This window comes from Kuraishia capsulata, genomic scaffold (genome assembly GCF_000576695.1).
Source record: "Kuraishia capsulata CBS 1993 genomic scaffold, Kuraishia_capsulata_scaffold_1, whole genome shotgun sequence".
In the NCBI taxonomy this organism is placed as follows: domain Eukaryota; kingdom Fungi; phylum Ascomycota; class Pichiomycetes; order Pichiales; family Pichiaceae; genus Kuraishia; species Kuraishia capsulata.
The window spans coordinates 1,153,861-1,171,204 of NW_019172950.1; the positions used below are offsets into that span (position 1 = coordinate 1,153,861).

The following is a 17,344-nucleotide window of genomic DNA, read 5'->3' on the forward strand; positions in this document are numbered from 1 at the left end:
CCAATTATTTTCACTCAACGTCAAGAGTCTTTGGTGAGAGTCGAGTGTATCCATACTACAGAGTTACACCATATAACACAGTTCAAAAAGTATGTTATATTTTAGACTTTTGGGTTTGATGGAGCTCCGTGCATGTTGATTGGGGATATTCTCGAAGTTTACAGGGATCTGACATAGAGTTCAATGGATGGGTGAGATTTCCCTTTGAGAGCCAGGAGTTTGCAAGATAGCTTATCAACCAAACTTACTGAAGCCCGAGATCCTCGCAATAGAGATCTGGGTTTCCGGTGTATTTTTTCTGTGAAAGTTGAGATTTCCCAGGAACATGTGCCAAAAGACCGAGCTTGTCAATACCCGTCCAAGATGTCCTCTCAATACAAGACCGCAATACTAACTCTTTCCTATAGTGAAATACTTGGCTGCTTACCTCTTGCTTGTTTCTGCTGGAAAGACCGCTCCAGCTGCCGCTGATGTCACTGCCGTCCTCGAATCCGTTGGAATCGAGGTCGAGTCCGACAAGTTGGACAAGTTGATCTCCGAATTGGATGGTAAGAACATCGACGAGCTGATCGCCGAAGGTACCGAGAAGCTCTCTTCTGTTCCAACTGGAGGTGCCGGTGCTGCTGCTGGTGCCGCCTCTACTGGTGCCGCCGCTGAGGAGGCCGCCGTTGAGGAGGCTGTCGAGGAGAAGGAGGAGTCCGACGACGACATGGGATTCGGTCTGTTCGACTAAGCAGAATGTGTATACATAAATACTAAAAAAGACTGAAACAAAGCTGTTGGGTTGTACCAAATGGTAGATATGAGGCGTTGATGATTCAAAATGGTTTCCAAAAGTAGAGTCGGCTGTTGTTGGAGTTAGACAGTTTAGGTGCCTGTTTGGGTCACCGTTGGGACCAAACAAAAAGCAATCGGAATGCTGGTTTTGAAATAAGTTCTGAGTGGCAGGTTATCCGGGCAGAATAGGGCACGCTGAGCGATTGTACAGCATTTTTATGCATGAGATGTACATCTCTGCAAGCCGGATGCTAGTGATTCTGACACACGTCGGGCCAACGACCCGAAACTTTACCGACGTCACTCACTGCAACGGCGGATAAATTGAAGGTCAAAAATAAACAAGTTCAAATTCGGAAGTATCTCAACCCCACAGACCAAGCCGTATCCTCTCAGTCGCTTGCTCCTCGGCACAACCATACGCCTTTCACAAGATCATTACAACAGTCACCTGAAGAACTCACCAAAGCAACATCTGTACCGTGGCAGATTACTCCGAGGAATTATTGCATTACCTGTTTACGCTACTATTAATTCTCTGGTCATCTATGGGGTCCCGAGGAAAAACTTAGTCCGACCAAAGATCACGCAGGTCGTGCATACGATTGAAAAAGTCATCTCATCCCGCGAAAACATGACGAAATAATGCGTCTGCATTAGGGCTGTGTTTAAATTTAGAACTGCATGGAACATGTTGAGGCAATCAAATGAACTTGACGATACCAGGGTCAGTAAGTAATTGGTAGGCGGTAAAAACTTCACACAAAACGCTATGTTACATACTTTGTTCCGGATTATCCGGATGGTTTTACCAATGCGGGGATGGTTATTTTTCTTCCAAAAATACCCCTTCAATTAACCGTCGATGCATAATTACGCATCTCGGAAGTAGCCGCATTTCCACAACCGCAAGTTGAGTCGAGCGAATTAGGGTTTGAACCTCCATATTCGGCCAGTGACAAGGATGGCACTTCCTTGTCACGTTCTATTATTAACCCTTTGGGAAAATATAAATTTGCGGCGTTTTCCCTGTTGTTGGGAAAATCTATTGCTTCTCATCCAAACTATCTTAAACACTTTAGCAATTCCTTGCCAATCCATTCGTTCTTCACTATGAAATTCTCTGCTGCCGCTTCCGTCTTGGCCCTTGCATCTTCCGCCTTTGGTCTTCAACTCATTGCCAAGTCTGATCAGTCCGATCTTAACAACGTTGGTATTTCCTCCATCCACGAGGGTGCTGCTATCAACTACTTCTTTTTCGGCACCACTGCAACAGGAGAGGACTTGACCTACGCCAAGAGCAATGGTACTCTCTCAGACGATATCGGTAGTTTCACTGCATATTTCCAGATTGAAGACAACATTGTCTTGTTGACTCCAGGAGCTCCTTACGAGAAGTACACCTTCTCCGACGAAGGTGCTCTCCAACTCAACGGATCATCCAAGGGTTTCTACGCTGCCAAGAACACTAATGACCCATACAGTTACTCCACTTCCGAGTACCAGTTGCTCTACTACCCATCTGGTGATGCTCCATCTGGTGCTGTTGCCATCACTTTGTATGACAAGTCTGCGGTTTCTTCTTCTTCTTCATCGTCATCATCGTCGTCATCGTCTTCAGCTAAGATCTCCTCCACGGTTTCCAGCACCAAAACCGTCTCCAGCTTCTCAAACAGCACTCTTCCAGCAATCACCAACTATGAGGGTGGTGCTGCCGGTCCAGCTGCCATGGGATCCCTCGGAGTCTTAGGTGCTGTTGCCCTTGCTTTGTTCGTTTGAATGAGGCGACTCCGGTAGATTCTCTACCCCTAATATGTTCGCTAAAAACTAATAATCAACTTCAATTACTAATAACCTTCACATTGATTTATCCAAATTAACCAGGTAGAAGAAATTTTAGACAACAGCGGGACAAAAACGTTTTACTCCACTCAATTGCGTTTTTCCTCATAACCAAATAAGACATTAGATCACGCAATCATTAAAACATATGCTTTCGGCCAAATAAGTCCAGTTCAACTACTGCCTGCTGCACTGTTACAAAATAACGTTTGGCAAAACAAGTCAATGCCGTACAAATCCCTAGTATTTTCCGTTTTAGGACTTAGCGGTTGTCTTTTAAATGGATCTAAAGGTGCAATCAATGCATTTATTCGTAAAACAAAGTAGTGCTCCAACCAAGCCCAATTTGGTCACAATCGCTTCAGCCGTGCATATCTTGCATTAAGGGTACAGCCGTGAAGATCTAAGCAAAATTATGGGGCAGGGGCTTAGTAAGTGCAGAAATAATAGAACAATGCGCGATTATATGGAAGCCTGAAAGTGATTAAAGGTGGACAAAAACGACCAAAAAAGTCATTTTCGGCCATGATTCTCTTTCTATCACTGGAAACCGTCGATGTGTCCTATTCTCGTATTGATGTCAAAATTTCGTTGCGGCGTTTTCAAAGTTAGCCTTGCAAAACAGTCTTCCAAACACCAGACATCATTTTCAGAAAGTAGCCTTTTAAATTCGCGTTTTCGAACATTGCAAGGCGACAAAAATGGTGTTCTCAGTTGGGCTTTCAGTTAAGTCTTTGCCCTCTAAGCTTAAACAGACTGCATCACAGTTCAACCAATCAAACAGACATTTCTCTCGGTTGATGAAGACATCAACCTCTCGGAGAGAATTTTGGAATATGCGCCTTCCTTCCCAAAGTATTTTTTTTGTAAAGATTCAATACGAGTTTTGCCTATTCCCACACCTGTCACTTCTCCATCGCGTCTAAGCCCACCAAACCAGACTCCTCCTATGAGCTGTCCGGTTACGTGCGGCGCCCAACTCTATCTTCTAGATGTTAACTAACGACCACAAAGGAAACGTGGTCAGGTTCTCAAACCAAGTCCGTTTAAACAACTACCATAGTCGTTTACTGATCCACTTAGTCTTAAAACAATCTTTGAGTCCATCACAGCCTTTTGATCCATGTCATTGTTGGAACCTTCTACACTGTCTGGTTTTGCAAATTCAGTCGTTTCGAGAGTGAGACAAGAGACGACCAGACCATATGCCATCGGTTCAGGCCTAATTACTTCAGATGCATTTGTGTATCCATTTCTCGTTCGTATTAACCGAATCATTTAAGGAACAAACACAAAACTCGGCTGTTCCAATACTTTTCCTTGTCTAACTCACCCCCGAAACAGGGTATTGCATACTTCTACAACCATACAAGACTGTGGCCGTATCTTATCAACAACTTCATCCCTACTCTCCTGATTCGAATCAGTGCATTGACCTTCATGCTCGGATTGATCTACCCGACACACCTGTTCGTGGCTACGTTGTGCGTCGGTCCAATGGGTCTTGTTGCAGCGACCGTGTGGGTTGTTGGCGTTTCCTCCCAAATAGCAGACTATCTGCTACAGAATTACGTCATTACCGGACAGATGGACAAGCTGTTTGACGTCGTGTTGTGCAACGAGGGACTGGAGCTCGAGGTATATTCAGGGAGGTTGCGCCGCATCACCAGCAAGCCCATGGGAAAGCGCGTACAGGAGGCGGCACTGGGCACATTGCCATTTGGAGTCGTGTCTTTTCCTGTGCAACTGGCTAGATTTGTTAGATCCAACTGGTGGAACGCTGTTCCTCTGGCTGGTCCGGTGTTTTCGTTCCTTGATATGGCAAAGGCACAATCCGTTGGTCGCCACCAGAGGTATTTTCGGTTGATGCGGATGAAGCCGGTCAACGTCAAGTATCACGTCAAAGATAACGAGGCTCGCTATATTTCTTTCGGCGTGGTTGCGGTGCTGCTGGAGACAATTCCTCTTCTGGGGCCAGTATTCAGTTTCACAAACCACACTGGTGCTGCCCTGATGGCAGTGGAGATGCACAAGGAAAAAACCAAAGAAAAAACCAAGGAAACCCCCAAGGAAACCCCCAAGACTGAATCCTGAAAATACGATTTTACAGTTCATTTTTATTTGTCTGTGGCTTGCGTTTTAGATTCATCGCTTTGTCCCCCAATTTATCTCGCTAAGAAATCAGCCGCACATATCACGTGTTTAAACGCAATTGCTGAACACTAGTGCGTCTGCATTACTAAAGAAATTTTTTCAGATTAGTTTCCCCATTGGGCGAGAATCCCATCGCTGTGGGAAGATGGTCCGTTTGATGATAAATGCAGTGGAACGGTTTTCTTCTTTCGTTTTTCTCTTCTTCTGATCAATACAGATAGAGAATTCTTTCTAACCTATACACTTCGTTCACTATGTCAGGATTTGGAACAAGAGCAGTGCACGCCGGATCGGGCCATGACGCCCAGACCGGTGCTGTCATCCCAGCTATCTCACTCTCAACTACCTTCGCTCAAAGTGCTCCATCGGTGCCAATTGGCAAGTACGAGTACTCCAGATCTGACAACCCAAACAGAGATGGCTTCGAGACTGTTGTAGCCTCGCTTGAAAACGCCAAGTATGCCCTTGGTTTTGCCTCTGGTTCTGCTGCTATTGCCGTCATCCTGCACACCTTGACTCTCGGTGACCACGTTGTCAGTGTCTCCGATGTCTACGGCGGTACCCACAGATACTTCACCAAGGTGGCCAACCACAGTGGTATTAACGTGTCTTTCTCCGGTGATCTCGAGAAGGAGCTGCCAACTCTCCTAAACGAGAAGACCAAGCTGGTCTGGATTGAAACTCCATCTAACCCAACCTTATCGCTGACCGATATCTCCAAGATCAAGTCCATCATTGTGGACTACCAGGCCAAGCACCCCACCCAAAAGATTAGTCTTGTCGTTGACAACACCTTCTTGTCGCCATACATCCAGACCCCTCTGGACCACGGTGCTGACATCGTCATGCACTCCGTCACCAAGTACCTTAACGGTCACTCTGACGTTGTCATGGGTGTTGCTGCCACTAACGACGATGCCATTGCTGAGCGCTTGAGATTCTTCCAGAATGCCATTGGTGCCATTCCATCACCTTTCGACTCGTGGTTAGCACACCGTGGTTTGAAGACCTTGCACTTGCGTGTGAGACAAGCCTCCAACAACGCCAACGCCATCGCTAAATACCTCGCTGCATCAGACAAAGTCCTCAAAGTCAACTACCCCGGTCTTGAGAACCACCCACAGAGAGGTATCTTTTTGAAGCAACACAACCACGGTCTTGGTGGTGGAATGATTTCCTTCAGAATCAAGGGCGGTAAGGAGGCTGCTTCCAAGTTCACTTCTTCGACTAAGATCTTCACTTTGGCCGAGTCCCTTGGTGGTGTTGAGTCTTTGTTAGAGGTTCCTTCCATTATGACCCACGGTGGTATTCCTGTGGCCGAGAGAGAGGCCAACGGAATCTTTGACGACTTGATCAGATTGAGTTGTGGTATTGAAGATGAGGAGGACCTGATCGCCGACATTAAACAGGCCCTCGAAGCTGCTACCAACTAATTGCATCTTGAGAACTTTCACGGCATTTTACACTTCTTTGTTGAGGAAATAGACTGTTTTTTCCCTTATAGATTATACATAGCAAATAATCATTGCTCCAGCTAGATGTTCCTGAGCACCGCCTTTGTAACACTTACCTTTCTTGCCTTCTTCAGATCAGGTTCGTTCGAAAGCGAGACTTCTACTTCAATCTCGTCTTCGGAACAACCTCCTTCGGCATGTGTAATGAAATCTGGAGATTCTATCGGATCTTTATCAAACGTATCCACAAGCGATGAAGACCTGATTTCGACTTCTGAGCAGCTCAGACTAGCGGGAGTATTAGGGTCATTCGTCATGACACCAAAACCGACTGTCTCCTCAAAATAGTACTTTTTCCTGTCACGGTACCGGCTGAGATATTCTTCACATGCTTTCACACCTTGTGCGAACGGCATGAACGTCATCGCATAAGTTCCTTTAGGTAAAGGCTTATTATCCAAAAGGATCCCGTCCCACTGAACTTCAAACATGAAACAAGCGTTGATCATCTTTTCTGATTTTTGGAGCATAAATGGAGTCTGTGTAATGAGAACCAGTCTGTCAAATGCCATGACAGTTAAGACCTTCGTAACAAGGTCCACGCTTTCGTTGTTTATGTCGTACCCCAAGGCTTCAATCAGCACTTCCAGGCTTTGAGGTATTGCTATTTTAAGATAACTGTACGTCTTTCTGATATTCATCAGGATCGGCAACTCGTTATGGACCTTGCCTCCAGTTTCAATGGCCCTACATGAAAAACAGACACAGGGGATACCACTTTCAAGGTAGCAAACAGAGTGGACTGCTTTTTGACACCTGGAACACTGAAATTCCTTTGAATATAACAGAGATACCCTGGAACCGCATTCACATCTCGGTCCTGGAGTGGCTGTTTTTGATTTTGAAACTTCTTGCGTGTATACAACTGATGAGTTAATGAAGAAAGTCCCCACATTTTTCCCTAAATTGACCCTCTTCAAATTATTGGAGTTGGGCAGATTGTAGTCCTCTTCTGGGGTCACAGGCATTTGTGTTTGTGGCTTCCGCTTGAGAATATTACTGTCTATGAAGTCGAAAATATTCACGTTTGAAGCTTGACCACTACGGGCATCGTCAATACCAACACTATGCAAAATCCAAGCCTCAAAGTTGTGAAATTTTGCTTTGATGTTACCGATGGAATTCGATTTGGCTGCATTGCTGGTTTTGAGCTTGATGGTAGCTGGTGGATTTTCAGATGCATCCATGAAGAAACGTGGCTGGTACCTTGGAGGACAGCTCTCGTTGAACAGTAATCTCATGGAAAGGCTTTTGTGTTTTGGTGGCTCTGGAAGTTCCTGTGTTGATAAAATGAGCCTTTTGATAAGCTCCAAACCCTCTTGTTTTGTTACATCGAGGGCGGGATATTCCGAAGAAACCCTATCAGTGGTGGAGATGTTCATCGCAACATTTTTATCAACTGAATAGTCAAAGGAGAAAAGATATGTTTCAGACAGCTCCTCTAGTTTTTGCTGATTACTGCAAATTGTTATAGCCAAACATCTAAGAAATCTCTTGTTTATGGCATCAAAAACTCCAATTTCCAGCCAATCGAGTAAAAGATCGATGTCTTCATTTATCCCTCGGACCAGTACCTTCGTAGGAATAAACCTTTTGTTATTTTCAAAATCCTGACCTCCAATTGGTCTTAGTGGTCTGTCTTCGAATGCTTTTTCGTTGAACAAGCCTCTCAGATATGCAATACATCCGAGTGACACCAACAGTGTAGATTGAACCAGTTTCTCGCTTTGCTGTGCGGTAATATTCTTATAAGCAATGTGTTCAACGTTTCTCATTTTGGAAAAACCCTTCTGGGGAAAGAAGACCAAAATGGAGAAAGTAACAAAACTATCATATATCGAATTTAGAGGAAGCGTAACCGCAACACTCGTAATGTTGTACGCTCCGATTTGACACTCCCCGAAATGACAGTTCACCCCGAAAATCGGGTGACAGCCTTGATTGCCTTTTACAGCTTTTTTGGTTCTTTATACTCTTGAAGATAACCATTAGTTGCCTGAAATTGCCATTTATTTCTATGTCTGAAGATTCTCAAAGCGTTGCGAAGTCGGTTCCGCAGACATTCTTCTCTGCATTGGACCTTACGCCTGCCTATCTGCGTACCCCAGTTTCTTCTACTACAGCCTCTGTGGCTTCCTCCGATACCGACTACCAAAACGAATGGGCAAGCACTAATAGCAATGTGTGCTCACCGATGGCATCGGTAGTGCCATCCGTGCCGATGCCGTTGGCTTTCGGCACATTGCAAGCGCCATTTGCGTCGTTATCACGACCTCTTAGTCGTTCATCTAGTGCTTCTGGGGTATCTACAGTGGCGACAAAGGACGGGATTGAAGGCAGGCGGGTTCACCGAAACCACAATCATCATCTCCTATTTGCGGGAATGCCTGGCGTGAACAGTGCGAGCGGCATCGCATCCATGAACTCCTACAATCGCAATCTGCTGAATTCTTTCAGTAATCAGGACGATGTAGATGATGACAGTCAGTCAGGAAGTACTGAATCCGGTACCGGCGAAAATCCCAAACTTGGTGAATACGAAACAGATGAGCAGGCGCAAGGTGGAGGTTCCAGCTTCTCGCACAATGTCCCCGGTGCTCCCCCTGTCACTCTACTGGAGAAAATGGATCTGTACAAGCACGGAGTTGTGGGAACCGAAGGTTACCAGAAGGACGACGAAGACACAATGACTGGGAGTATTAGCGATTCATCCAGCTATTTTAACGACGTGATGCACTAGCTGGATCAGTGGTTTAACCCAACTTACCCCCTGGTTGTCCTGGATGCTCTGGATATCCCATTTTATGCCTAAATTATCACTATTAAGCTTTCACTGTGTGTGATTCCCTTTTATGATTTCTGATGAATTATGCCTGCGTTTTTTAAAAGCTGTTACAGCGATCAATGTAGCCCTCTTGACTAACGTAGCTGCCATCTATCACATGGGCACCTAATACTCTGCCAACATTCACTCGGACACCCAGGATTTTTCAGCGATGCCAGGCTCAAGGTCTGGAGTCAAGAATACTCCAGCAAACTACCGAAGCGACACAACTTAGCTTACTCTTCTGATAATGTCGTTGGCAAGAATATCGAGAGCCAGAATTCTGAGAACCGGCTCACGTGGCCTGCCGGTCCGTGTTGCTGTGCCAGTCATTTCGGCCCGGCTCAATTCAGGCCTCTCTAGCGAACCAAGCAAACATACCACCGTTCTCTCAAAAAACTTCACTGATCCCGCCCGCAATTCGTTTTTTGAATACACATGGGGAACCTGGTTAACCAATGATGCCGAGGAAAAGCTCAAGAGACGCACTACTTTCTCCATTGAAGGGCTCAACGATCTGCTAAGAGAGCTGTATACCAAGTCACACGGCGAGTATGCCAAATCAACGGAAATCCAATCTGACAAGACTGTGACAAAGAAGGCCTCGAGCTGTGAAAGCCTTGACTTTTTGAAATTCCCTAATATCAATGTTCTGACCCACAACGTTTCCGTGGCCCATTTGGGTAGTCTGAACCCCAACGAAGACCTCAACACAAAAGAGATCAGTTCTATTCACGAGGGAAAACACCACAGAATCTACAAGGTGGTGACAAACTCTGATCGTGAATTTGTTTTGAGATTACCCTATCGCGGATTGTATGCTGCACATGAACAGTCAGAACTCGGTCTCAAACGTAAGATTCAGAGCGAGGTCGCCACGATTGATTTGGTTTCGGAGCGTATCTCCACCTCGAAGGTGCTGGCATATGCTACGGATTCCAACAATTGTGTTGAGTCACCTTTCATCTTGATGGAGTTTACCAAGGGCACTTCTTTGATCCGTGAATGGAATCCACTTAGCGAGAACCAGATGGAGGTCAAGTCTGTGATTGATCAGGTCATGGAATTGAATGATGCCGGTGCTCTGTCCATCGAGGGGTTCCAGGGATTTGGATCTGTTTATTTCAAGCACGATTGTCCCGAGGGGATTCCCGCTTTCAAGGAGGAATCGCCCTATGTGATTGGTCCAATCGCTGAAAGCGATAGTTATCTTGGTGCCACAGAATCACCTGTTGGTCCCTGGAAACTCGATGAGCCTTTAAAAATTGTCGAGGATTACTCTTCCAACTTGATGGAGGCTTTTAAAGACAACGAGAGGGCTTTGGGAGTATATTCCAAGCTGAATAAACTTGCTCCAGTTCTGTTCAACCCTGATTCGAAGATTTTGCCCAACTTCAAAGAGCTTTTCTCTCCCAGATTGTTCATCCCTGATCTTGACCCTATCAATGTGTTAAAGTCTGAAGATTCTATATCTCTGCTTGATCTCGAACAGAGCTCTATCAAACCTTTTATTCTTCATTCGTACCCCAAGTTTGTGGCCTACGACGGACCAAAGATCTTTACCGTTGAAGAGCTCGAGGAAATTAAAAAGGAGACCCACGATTTGGAGATGGTGATGCAATACGATTACATGTTCAAGCGCACTCGAAACCAGTTTCTATGGGAGCTTGCACTCAATAACAGACGCAAGGAGCTGATTGGTGCTATTTCACCAGCGGTCAAATTGATCAAGTCTGGCTATGTCGCTACCGTTGAGGACCCCGAGAATTATCTCACTGTAGAGAGATCTCTAATTGATCTTTGCGAGATGTGGGAAGGCTATGCTCAACACGGACTTGTGAAAGAAGCTGAGTGCCCAGTGAAATTCTCGCCATCAGAGGTGGAGAGAAATACACAAGAACTTCAACAGAAGGAGCAGGACATGGTCAAACCATTTGCTTTGACCCAAGGCTGGATTCCCCAGGATCTGTTTGCGAAGTTGTATTCTCAGAAGGTGATTACTGAGAGTAATGTTGAGGGCAATTATGAGATTGATGTTGAGAAGGCCATGGAGGGAATGGAGCCAGAAGGGACTGAAGATAAATAAACAAATTCTCACTGCCTCATGTCTGAGTGAGAAGTTCAATGTCTAAGACCGTTTGTCAGGACTGAAGGCTAATGCTTACGCTCATAAGCAAGTCCGATCGGCTCAGCAATTTTGTAGAGCCGATATTTCACACCCGGCCTGCAAACCGAACCCAAAGCCTAGGTCAAAAATAGGATGTCTGCATGAATAGGGATTAGGAATGACAGAGCCAGTACTAAGATCAAAGTAATCCCATTGTCAATGCTGAGGACTTACAAAATATACATAGTCGAACCATGTTTGGGTTCATTATATTACTATAATAATGCAAGAGCCGTGTGGAGGAGTCAAAAAATTGCTTTGATTATGCATCAATGCTCAGATGCTGCTGGCAGGGTCCAATTGACCACCTGACACCAAATTAATGCCTTATTAGTGCCATACTAATCTTTAATGCCCTACAATAACATATGCATTAGATCGTGATAGAGGCCCAGGTGGGAGACCCCCTGCTAGAAAACCGGGCTGTACTGCCAGATATTCCGTCCGTTTCCTGGTAGGAGGGAAGTGTCGCGCCGGAAGCCGTCTGATCGTGCAGGGACTGCCCGACGTCTTCATATGCAAGGACCCTGGGACGGTTTCAGTGAGAGCATCATAATATGAGCACCACTTACCAGAAACATACAGAGAAACAAGCTGAGAAGAGTTGTAAAATGATTTAAACCAGTAAAACTCTTTGATCAGCCCGAACTCGCCATCTCCCAAAAACTGGAAACGGCTGCTAACCCAGACTAATGCCTGAAAGCGGGCCTGCAGCGGTGGTGTGCGCGGTGCAGTGCATATCGAAACCTTAGCCGCAGCGTATATTGTTGATAGCCAATATCTGTAAATACAGGCACTTGTCGTCAAAACCGTAAATAATGGACTTTACTCTGGTAACACAAACAGTACGGTCAATGCAATAAATTGAACTGCCCGAACAAGTTCTCCGACAACTTTGGTCCAAGTATCGCTGTCACCAAATTGAGAAATCGCCAATCGGGACAGATGCCTGGCGCCGGCTTATCGGCAACACGATGTTTTGACGCCGTATAGTTTTTTGTCCAAATCTCGCGATAACGTTTAAAAAATACAAATGTGGCCATTGACAATGTCCCGTTTGAACGGGCACTTGCTGGTTCGCTCGCAACCACGTCAGATGATTCGTCGACAACTCGGATTGCGCAAGTCGATCTCTTCCTTCTTCCTGTTAAGTCAGGCTTGTGGACAGGTTGAAGAGATTGTGACACCAGATAATGCGTCTTAGCGCCGTAGTTTTCTGATAGACGTTCTTATCTCGTTTGAAGTATTGACAGTTTGCTCTGTTATAAGTACCATCTGCTGTTCCAATGATGTATCTTCCAACCTGTTCTGGTAAACGGAGCCGTCTAATCTCAACATAATGTCCGAAAAAAAAGATATCGAGTCTGCTAAGTCACTCCACACACCAGAGGTGATCTCTGTGAATGTATCTGATGCACACAGAAGCGCACCTCAACGGTTCTTCGATTCGTTCAAGCGTATGGAGTTTGATGATGATATCGATCCGAACCTTTCTGAGGTCGAGAAAGCCGCCATTGCCACGGCCAGATCGCCGTTGAACAGAAGTCTAAAGAATAGACATCTCCAGATGATTGCCATTGGTGGAGCCATTGGTACTGGTCTCTTTGTTGGTTCGGGTGGGGCGCTTTCTTCTGGAGGCCCAGCTGCCGTTCTGATTGGCTGGATCCTGGTGGGAATCATGATGTACAGTACTGTTCATGCTTTGGGAGAATTGGCAGTCGCTTTCCCTGTTTCTGGAGCATTTGTCACATACAACACTCGTTTTATCGACGCTTCCTGGGGTTTCACCATGGCCTGGAACTACGCCATGCAATGGCTGGTGATTCTGCCTTTGGAACTGGTAGCTGCCTCTTTGACCATTCAGTTTTGGAATTCTTCCATTAATACGGTTGCATGGGTAGCAATATTTTATGTGCTAATTGTTTCCATTAACTTTTTCGGCGTTAGAGGCTATGGTGAGGCCGAATTTGTGTTCTCTATCATCAAGGTGATTGCCGTGATCGGATTCATCATCCTCGGTGTCGTCCTTGTCTGCGGAGGTGGGCCTAAAGGTGGATATCTAGGTGGCACTTACTGGCAAAATCCAGGAGCTTTTGCTGCTGGCTTCAAGGGTGTCTGCAATGTCTTTGTGACCGCTGCCTTCTCTTTTGGAGGGACCGAACTTTGTGGTTTGGCTGCAGCTGAGACTGCCAACCCTAAGAAGTCGCTTCCAAAGGCTACTAAACAGGTATTCTGGCGAATCACTCTATTCTACATTGTCTCTTTGACCCTGGTTGGACTTTTGGTTCCATGGGACGACCCCAAGCTCATCAGCAAAAACTCTGTCGATGCCTCGGCTTCTCCTTTCGTGATTGCCATTACGAACGCTGGAATTGGTGGTCTTCCTTCTGTGATGAACGTGGTGATTATGATTGCCGTTCTTTCCGTCGGAAACTCCTCTGTCTTTGGATGCTCTAGAACTTTGGCTTCTTTGGCTATTCAGGGTTTTGCCCCTAAATGGGTCGGTTATATCGACAGACAAGGAAGACCTCTTGCGGGAATTCTCATCTCTTGTATTTTTGGATTGCTCTGTTTCATTGCAGCCTCTCCCAAAGAAGGAACTGTTTTCAACTGGTTGTTGGCTCTTTCAGGTCTCTCCTCTTTGTTCACTTGGGCTTCCATCTGCGCCTGTCATCTTCGTTTCAGAAGAGCTCTTACTGTCAAGGGAAGAGGTGTTGACGAACTGGCTTTCACCTCTCAGTGTGGTATCATTGGTTCTTGGTTCGGTATCATCTTAAACGTTTTGATTTTGATTGCTCAATTTTGGGTTGCTCTCTTTCCTATTGGAGGATCTCCAAACGCTGCCGATTTCTTCGAGAGTTATCTGACTGTTCCCGTCCTGATAGCCTTCTACGTTTTCCACAAGTTGTGGAAAAGAAACTGGTCCTGGTTTATTCGTGCAAAAGACATAGACGTTGACACCGGAAGAAGAGAGGTTGACATCGAGCTACTCAAGCAAGAAATTGCCGAGGAGAAAGCGTTCATTGCCTCCAAGCCATTCTACTACAGATTATGGCATGTCTGGTGTTAAAATAAGTTTCTGCGTCCTTAGACATCTTTATACTATCGACTTTTATTTTCAGCTCCATTTCAAACATCAGCATCTTTATTTTGTAGTTCTGAAGAAATTCTTGATTACCTTCAACCTATTGATATTTAAAATAAAGCAGAAAGGTTCTGTAATCGTATCATCAAGAACCATTCTTTAGCTCTAATACCACTGCCTGGTTGATCAAAAGACTGTATGCTCAAAGCAATGAATCCTCGTATACAGGGTAGTTTGGATATCTTTCAACTAAAAAACCAAACAAAATTTAGGTCAAGAACCACAAAGAATAAAGCTCAAGCTCATAATAGTAGTGTAAATTTCATGCATGTCGCCGCACATATTATATTCTGCGTGTACTGCTCAAAACAGTGGGCCAATGGCCGACTCGGAATCTCAAATATCCACATCCTCCTCCACAAGACCGTGAACCAGCTTCCCAGGAGATATCCAACCAACCAACCTATTCCAGATTTCAAAATGTTGGCTATCCGCTCTATTGGTATCAGATCAACTGCCAGAGGTATGTGAATTTCCAAGGGTCACGCCCAGTTATCTAGTGCGACCTTCATAAAGCAACTGTACTAACACTTGGCCAGTCGTCCCAAGACTCCTGGTTGCCAGACCCTTCACAACCGTCAAGTCTGATGCGACGGAAAACGCTGAGGATGCAATCCTCAAAGCCCAGAGATTGAACAGACCAACATCGCCACATCTAGAGATTTACAAGTTTGAGTTGCCTATGATAATGTCTTCGTTCCACAGAATCACTGGTGTCGTGCTCGCTGGTACTTTCTACGGTATCACCTGCACTTACGCTCTGAGCTCTCTTTTGGGCGTTGCAGACTATTCCGCAGCTTTGGCTTCCACGTTTGCCGCCCTTCCTTTCGTTGCCAAGTTGGCCGCCAAGGGAATCTTAGCCTTCCCCTTTGCCTTCCACGCCTTCAACGGTATCAGACATTTGATCTGGGATGCGGGTAAAGAGCTCACCATCAAGGGTGTCTACCGTACTGGTTACGTGGTGACCGGTCTCTCGCTGGTGGTTGGAGCGTATTTGACCTTCATCTAAAGAAGCTTATATGACGAAACACACGGGAGGGACCATATAGTTATATCACAAGATACGAAGAAACAAACAAATTCATTATCATAAAGCGTGAGAGTAAGCAAAAAACTGACAAAATAATCTAACCAATAAACATCATCAAGCCATGATCTTCTATAGAATACACTAGGTTCGAATGAGCCTTTAAGCGGAGGAACGCTGTTGAGGCCGGATTTAAGCCTTTTCAAACGATTTCAAGCCTTTTGTTAGGCTTATGAGCCTCAAACCAGGGACCTCTTTCATCCTCTTTCACCTTCCTTGCCATACCAAAGAGAAGCGCTCGAATCGGTATAGCAGAAACACGGTGTTCCGCTTGAGCAAAACCCGCACATGTCTGTATAGTTGGAGATTCCGGAATCGCTCAGCGAATCGTCCAGCTTGAGTTTCTTCGCATTAAGCGAGAACTCCGCGTTGAACAGCGTCGAATCGTTCTTCGCACTGTCGCTCTCCAGCTTCAATATCTTCAAATTCTCAATCTCCTTGTTGAGTTTGTTCAAAATCTTTTTCAAGTTCTCATTCTCTTTTGTGGCATTCTGCAACTGCAGCTTTAGGTCGAACGAGTTGTTTGTCTTGATGTTGATGTTGGAGTGGATATTGGAGTTGATCGTCAGCAGCTGATGGCTATTTTCATTGGACGATATAATGCTGTTGAGGATATTCGAGGATGGAATAAACCTCTTCTTCGCTGGTTTCAGTGCCTTGGCCGGCTTGTCGCGGGCTTGCGGCTTCGGTAGGATCTGTATCTGGTCTTGTTCTTTAGCAGACATTGCAACGCATATGTGTTTAGTGATGCGGGATATGAAGACGCGGACTAAAAAAATGCGGGGCAGATCACCAAGTGGACTGTAGCACCTAGCAAATGAAAAATTGACTGATCAAAGGAGAGTTTCAGTTTGTTGATAAGGGCAAATCGGGTGCCTTCATTCCAAGTTCATGAAGTCTTGAGTCCTTGAAAAATACGGCAACAGGAGGACCCGGCACCCGTAATCACCCGAGGTAGTGTGCAAACCGTATGGTAATCCAGAATCGGGTCCGTATGATTTGCTATGTTAATTCCGAAATTTATCCGAGTGCTTTCAGGAAATCAGGCAAATTCGAAAGATCGAAGGCATAGAGGATTTGCTACCAAACTGCGATCTTCAGGCTTGACCGGATGGTATTTATAGCCTCAATGTGGAGAATCAGTTTCAAGAAGTTGCTGTGATTCTTCAGTGCTGTCTAGGGCCTTGGGTTGGGATCATGAGGAATGTCTCGGGTATGCCCTTCTCCTTTCCCATTTGTCAAACGTCTTTATCGCATACAGTTTACTTTACCGGCAGTACTTCGCGGCTTCTATCAGTTTGTATTTGGCAAAATTGATGAAACTTGCGGTTTCCCCAGATTCACGTAAGCCCGCCTATCCCGCAATTCTAGTAGTGTGCTCCCTATTTGGTCTGCACACACCACAAACAAACGCGTTTGGAGGCTGATACACTTTTTTTAGTCTCCACATCTCTTTGAATAGACGCTTCATATCTGATCTGAAGTTGAGCAATTGAAAACGATGTCACTCCAACAGCATAAAGAGCTGTGTGAGCAGGCAGACGAACTCAGGACCAGTCTCCAAGACTTCAGCAACTTGGTGCGTACGACGTCTACACAACTGAACTCTTTCAACAGATTGGCTTTGAAACAAGCCAGTTTGTAAGTACTCTTTCACTGCATTTTGATTTCGCGTCTTCGTATGTGTCATTGTTTTATGTACTAATCACAATTCAAGCTTCATGGCTGCTCATTCCATTTTTGAGGTGGAAACCATGAAGTCTGTGGATCCACAGCCAAGGTTTGTTGCACCGGAAGACGAAGGGGGATCAGAAGTTGTTTGATTCATCGTAAA

General features: G+C 45.4%; 11 protein-coding genes across 11 annotated transcripts; 9 read left to right on the top strand and 2 right to left on the bottom strand.

The window, feature by feature from the left end:
* Positions 1-325: 325 nt before the first annotated feature.
* On the top strand, positions 326-733 carry KUCA_T00000628001 (uncharacterized protein; the record flags this gene model as incomplete). Its single annotated transcript, XM_022605186.1, has 2 exons — positions 326-356; positions 408-733. 2 exons carry the CDS (start codon positions 326-328, stop codon positions 731-733), a joined length of 357 nt encoding a protein of 118 aa, XP_022456679.1.
* A 1,157-nt stretch (positions 734-1,890) lies between these two features.
* KUCA_T00000629001 (uncharacterized protein) lies at positions 1,891-2,556 on the top strand (the record flags this gene model as incomplete). Its single annotated transcript, XM_022605187.1, has 1 exon — positions 1,891-2,556. The coding sequence occupies one exon, from the start codon at positions 1,891-1,893 to the stop codon at positions 2,554-2,556; it is 666 nt and encodes a 221-aa protein (XP_022456680.1).
* Positions 2,557-4,059: 1,503 nt separating this feature from the next.
* KUCA_T00000630001 (uncharacterized protein) lies at positions 4,060-4,713 on the top strand (the record flags this gene model as incomplete). Its single annotated transcript, XM_022605188.1, has 1 exon — positions 4,060-4,713. One exon carries the CDS (start codon positions 4,060-4,062, stop codon positions 4,711-4,713), a length of 654 nt encoding a protein of 217 aa, XP_022456681.1.
* A 314-nt stretch (positions 4,714-5,027) lies between these two features.
* KUCA_T00000631001 (uncharacterized protein) lies at positions 5,028-6,206 on the top strand (the record flags this gene model as incomplete). Its single annotated transcript, XM_022605189.1, has 1 exon — positions 5,028-6,206. The coding sequence occupies one exon, from the start codon at positions 5,028-5,030 to the stop codon at positions 6,204-6,206; it is 1,179 nt and encodes a 392-aa protein (XP_022456682.1).
* Positions 6,207-6,307: 101 nt separating this feature from the next.
* On the bottom strand, positions 6,308-8,062 carry KUCA_T00000632001 (uncharacterized protein; the record flags this gene model as incomplete). The annotated part of the gene is made up of 1 exon (XM_022605190.1): positions 6,308-8,062. The coding sequence occupies one exon, from the start codon at positions 8,060-8,062 to the stop codon at positions 6,308-6,310; it is 1,755 nt and encodes a 584-aa protein (XP_022456683.1).
* A 242-nt stretch (positions 8,063-8,304) lies between these two features.
* On the top strand, positions 8,305-9,027 carry KUCA_T00000633001 (uncharacterized protein; the record flags this gene model as incomplete). Its single annotated transcript, XM_022605191.1, has 1 exon — positions 8,305-9,027. The coding sequence occupies one exon, from the start codon at positions 8,305-8,307 to the stop codon at positions 9,025-9,027; it is 723 nt and encodes a 240-aa protein (XP_022456684.1).
* A 334-nt stretch (positions 9,028-9,361) lies between these two features.
* On the top strand, positions 9,362-11,197 carry KUCA_T00000634001 (uncharacterized protein; the record flags this gene model as incomplete). Its single annotated transcript, XM_022605192.1, has 1 exon — positions 9,362-11,197. One exon carries the CDS (start codon positions 9,362-9,364, stop codon positions 11,195-11,197), a length of 1,836 nt encoding a protein of 611 aa, XP_022456685.1.
* A 1,420-nt stretch (positions 11,198-12,617) lies between these two features.
* On the top strand, positions 12,618-14,348 carry KUCA_T00000635001 (uncharacterized protein; the record flags this gene model as incomplete). The annotated part of the gene is made up of 1 exon (XM_022605193.1): positions 12,618-14,348. The coding sequence occupies one exon, from the start codon at positions 12,618-12,620 to the stop codon at positions 14,346-14,348; it is 1,731 nt and encodes a 576-aa protein (XP_022456686.1).
* Positions 14,349-14,843: 495 nt separating this feature from the next.
* On the top strand, positions 14,844-15,432 carry KUCA_T00000636001 (uncharacterized protein; the record flags this gene model as incomplete). Its single annotated transcript, XM_022605194.1, has 2 exons — positions 14,844-14,886; positions 14,963-15,432. 2 exons carry the CDS (start codon positions 14,844-14,846, stop codon positions 15,430-15,432), a joined length of 513 nt encoding a protein of 170 aa, XP_022456687.1.
* A 275-nt stretch (positions 15,433-15,707) lies between these two features.
* Positions 15,708-16,235, bottom strand: KUCA_T00000637001 (uncharacterized protein; the record flags this gene model as incomplete). The annotated part of the gene is made up of 1 exon (XM_022605195.1): positions 15,708-16,235. One exon carries the CDS (start codon positions 16,233-16,235, stop codon positions 15,708-15,710), a length of 528 nt encoding a protein of 175 aa, XP_022456688.1.
* A 776-nt stretch (positions 16,236-17,011) lies between these two features.
* On the top strand, positions 17,012-17,333 carry KUCA_T00000638001 (uncharacterized protein; the record flags this gene model as incomplete). Its single annotated transcript, XM_022605197.1, has 2 exons — positions 17,012-17,151; positions 17,228-17,333. 2 exons carry the CDS (start codon positions 17,012-17,014, stop codon positions 17,331-17,333), a joined length of 246 nt encoding a protein of 81 aa, XP_022456689.1.
* Positions 17,334-17,344: the final 11 nt, after the last annotated feature.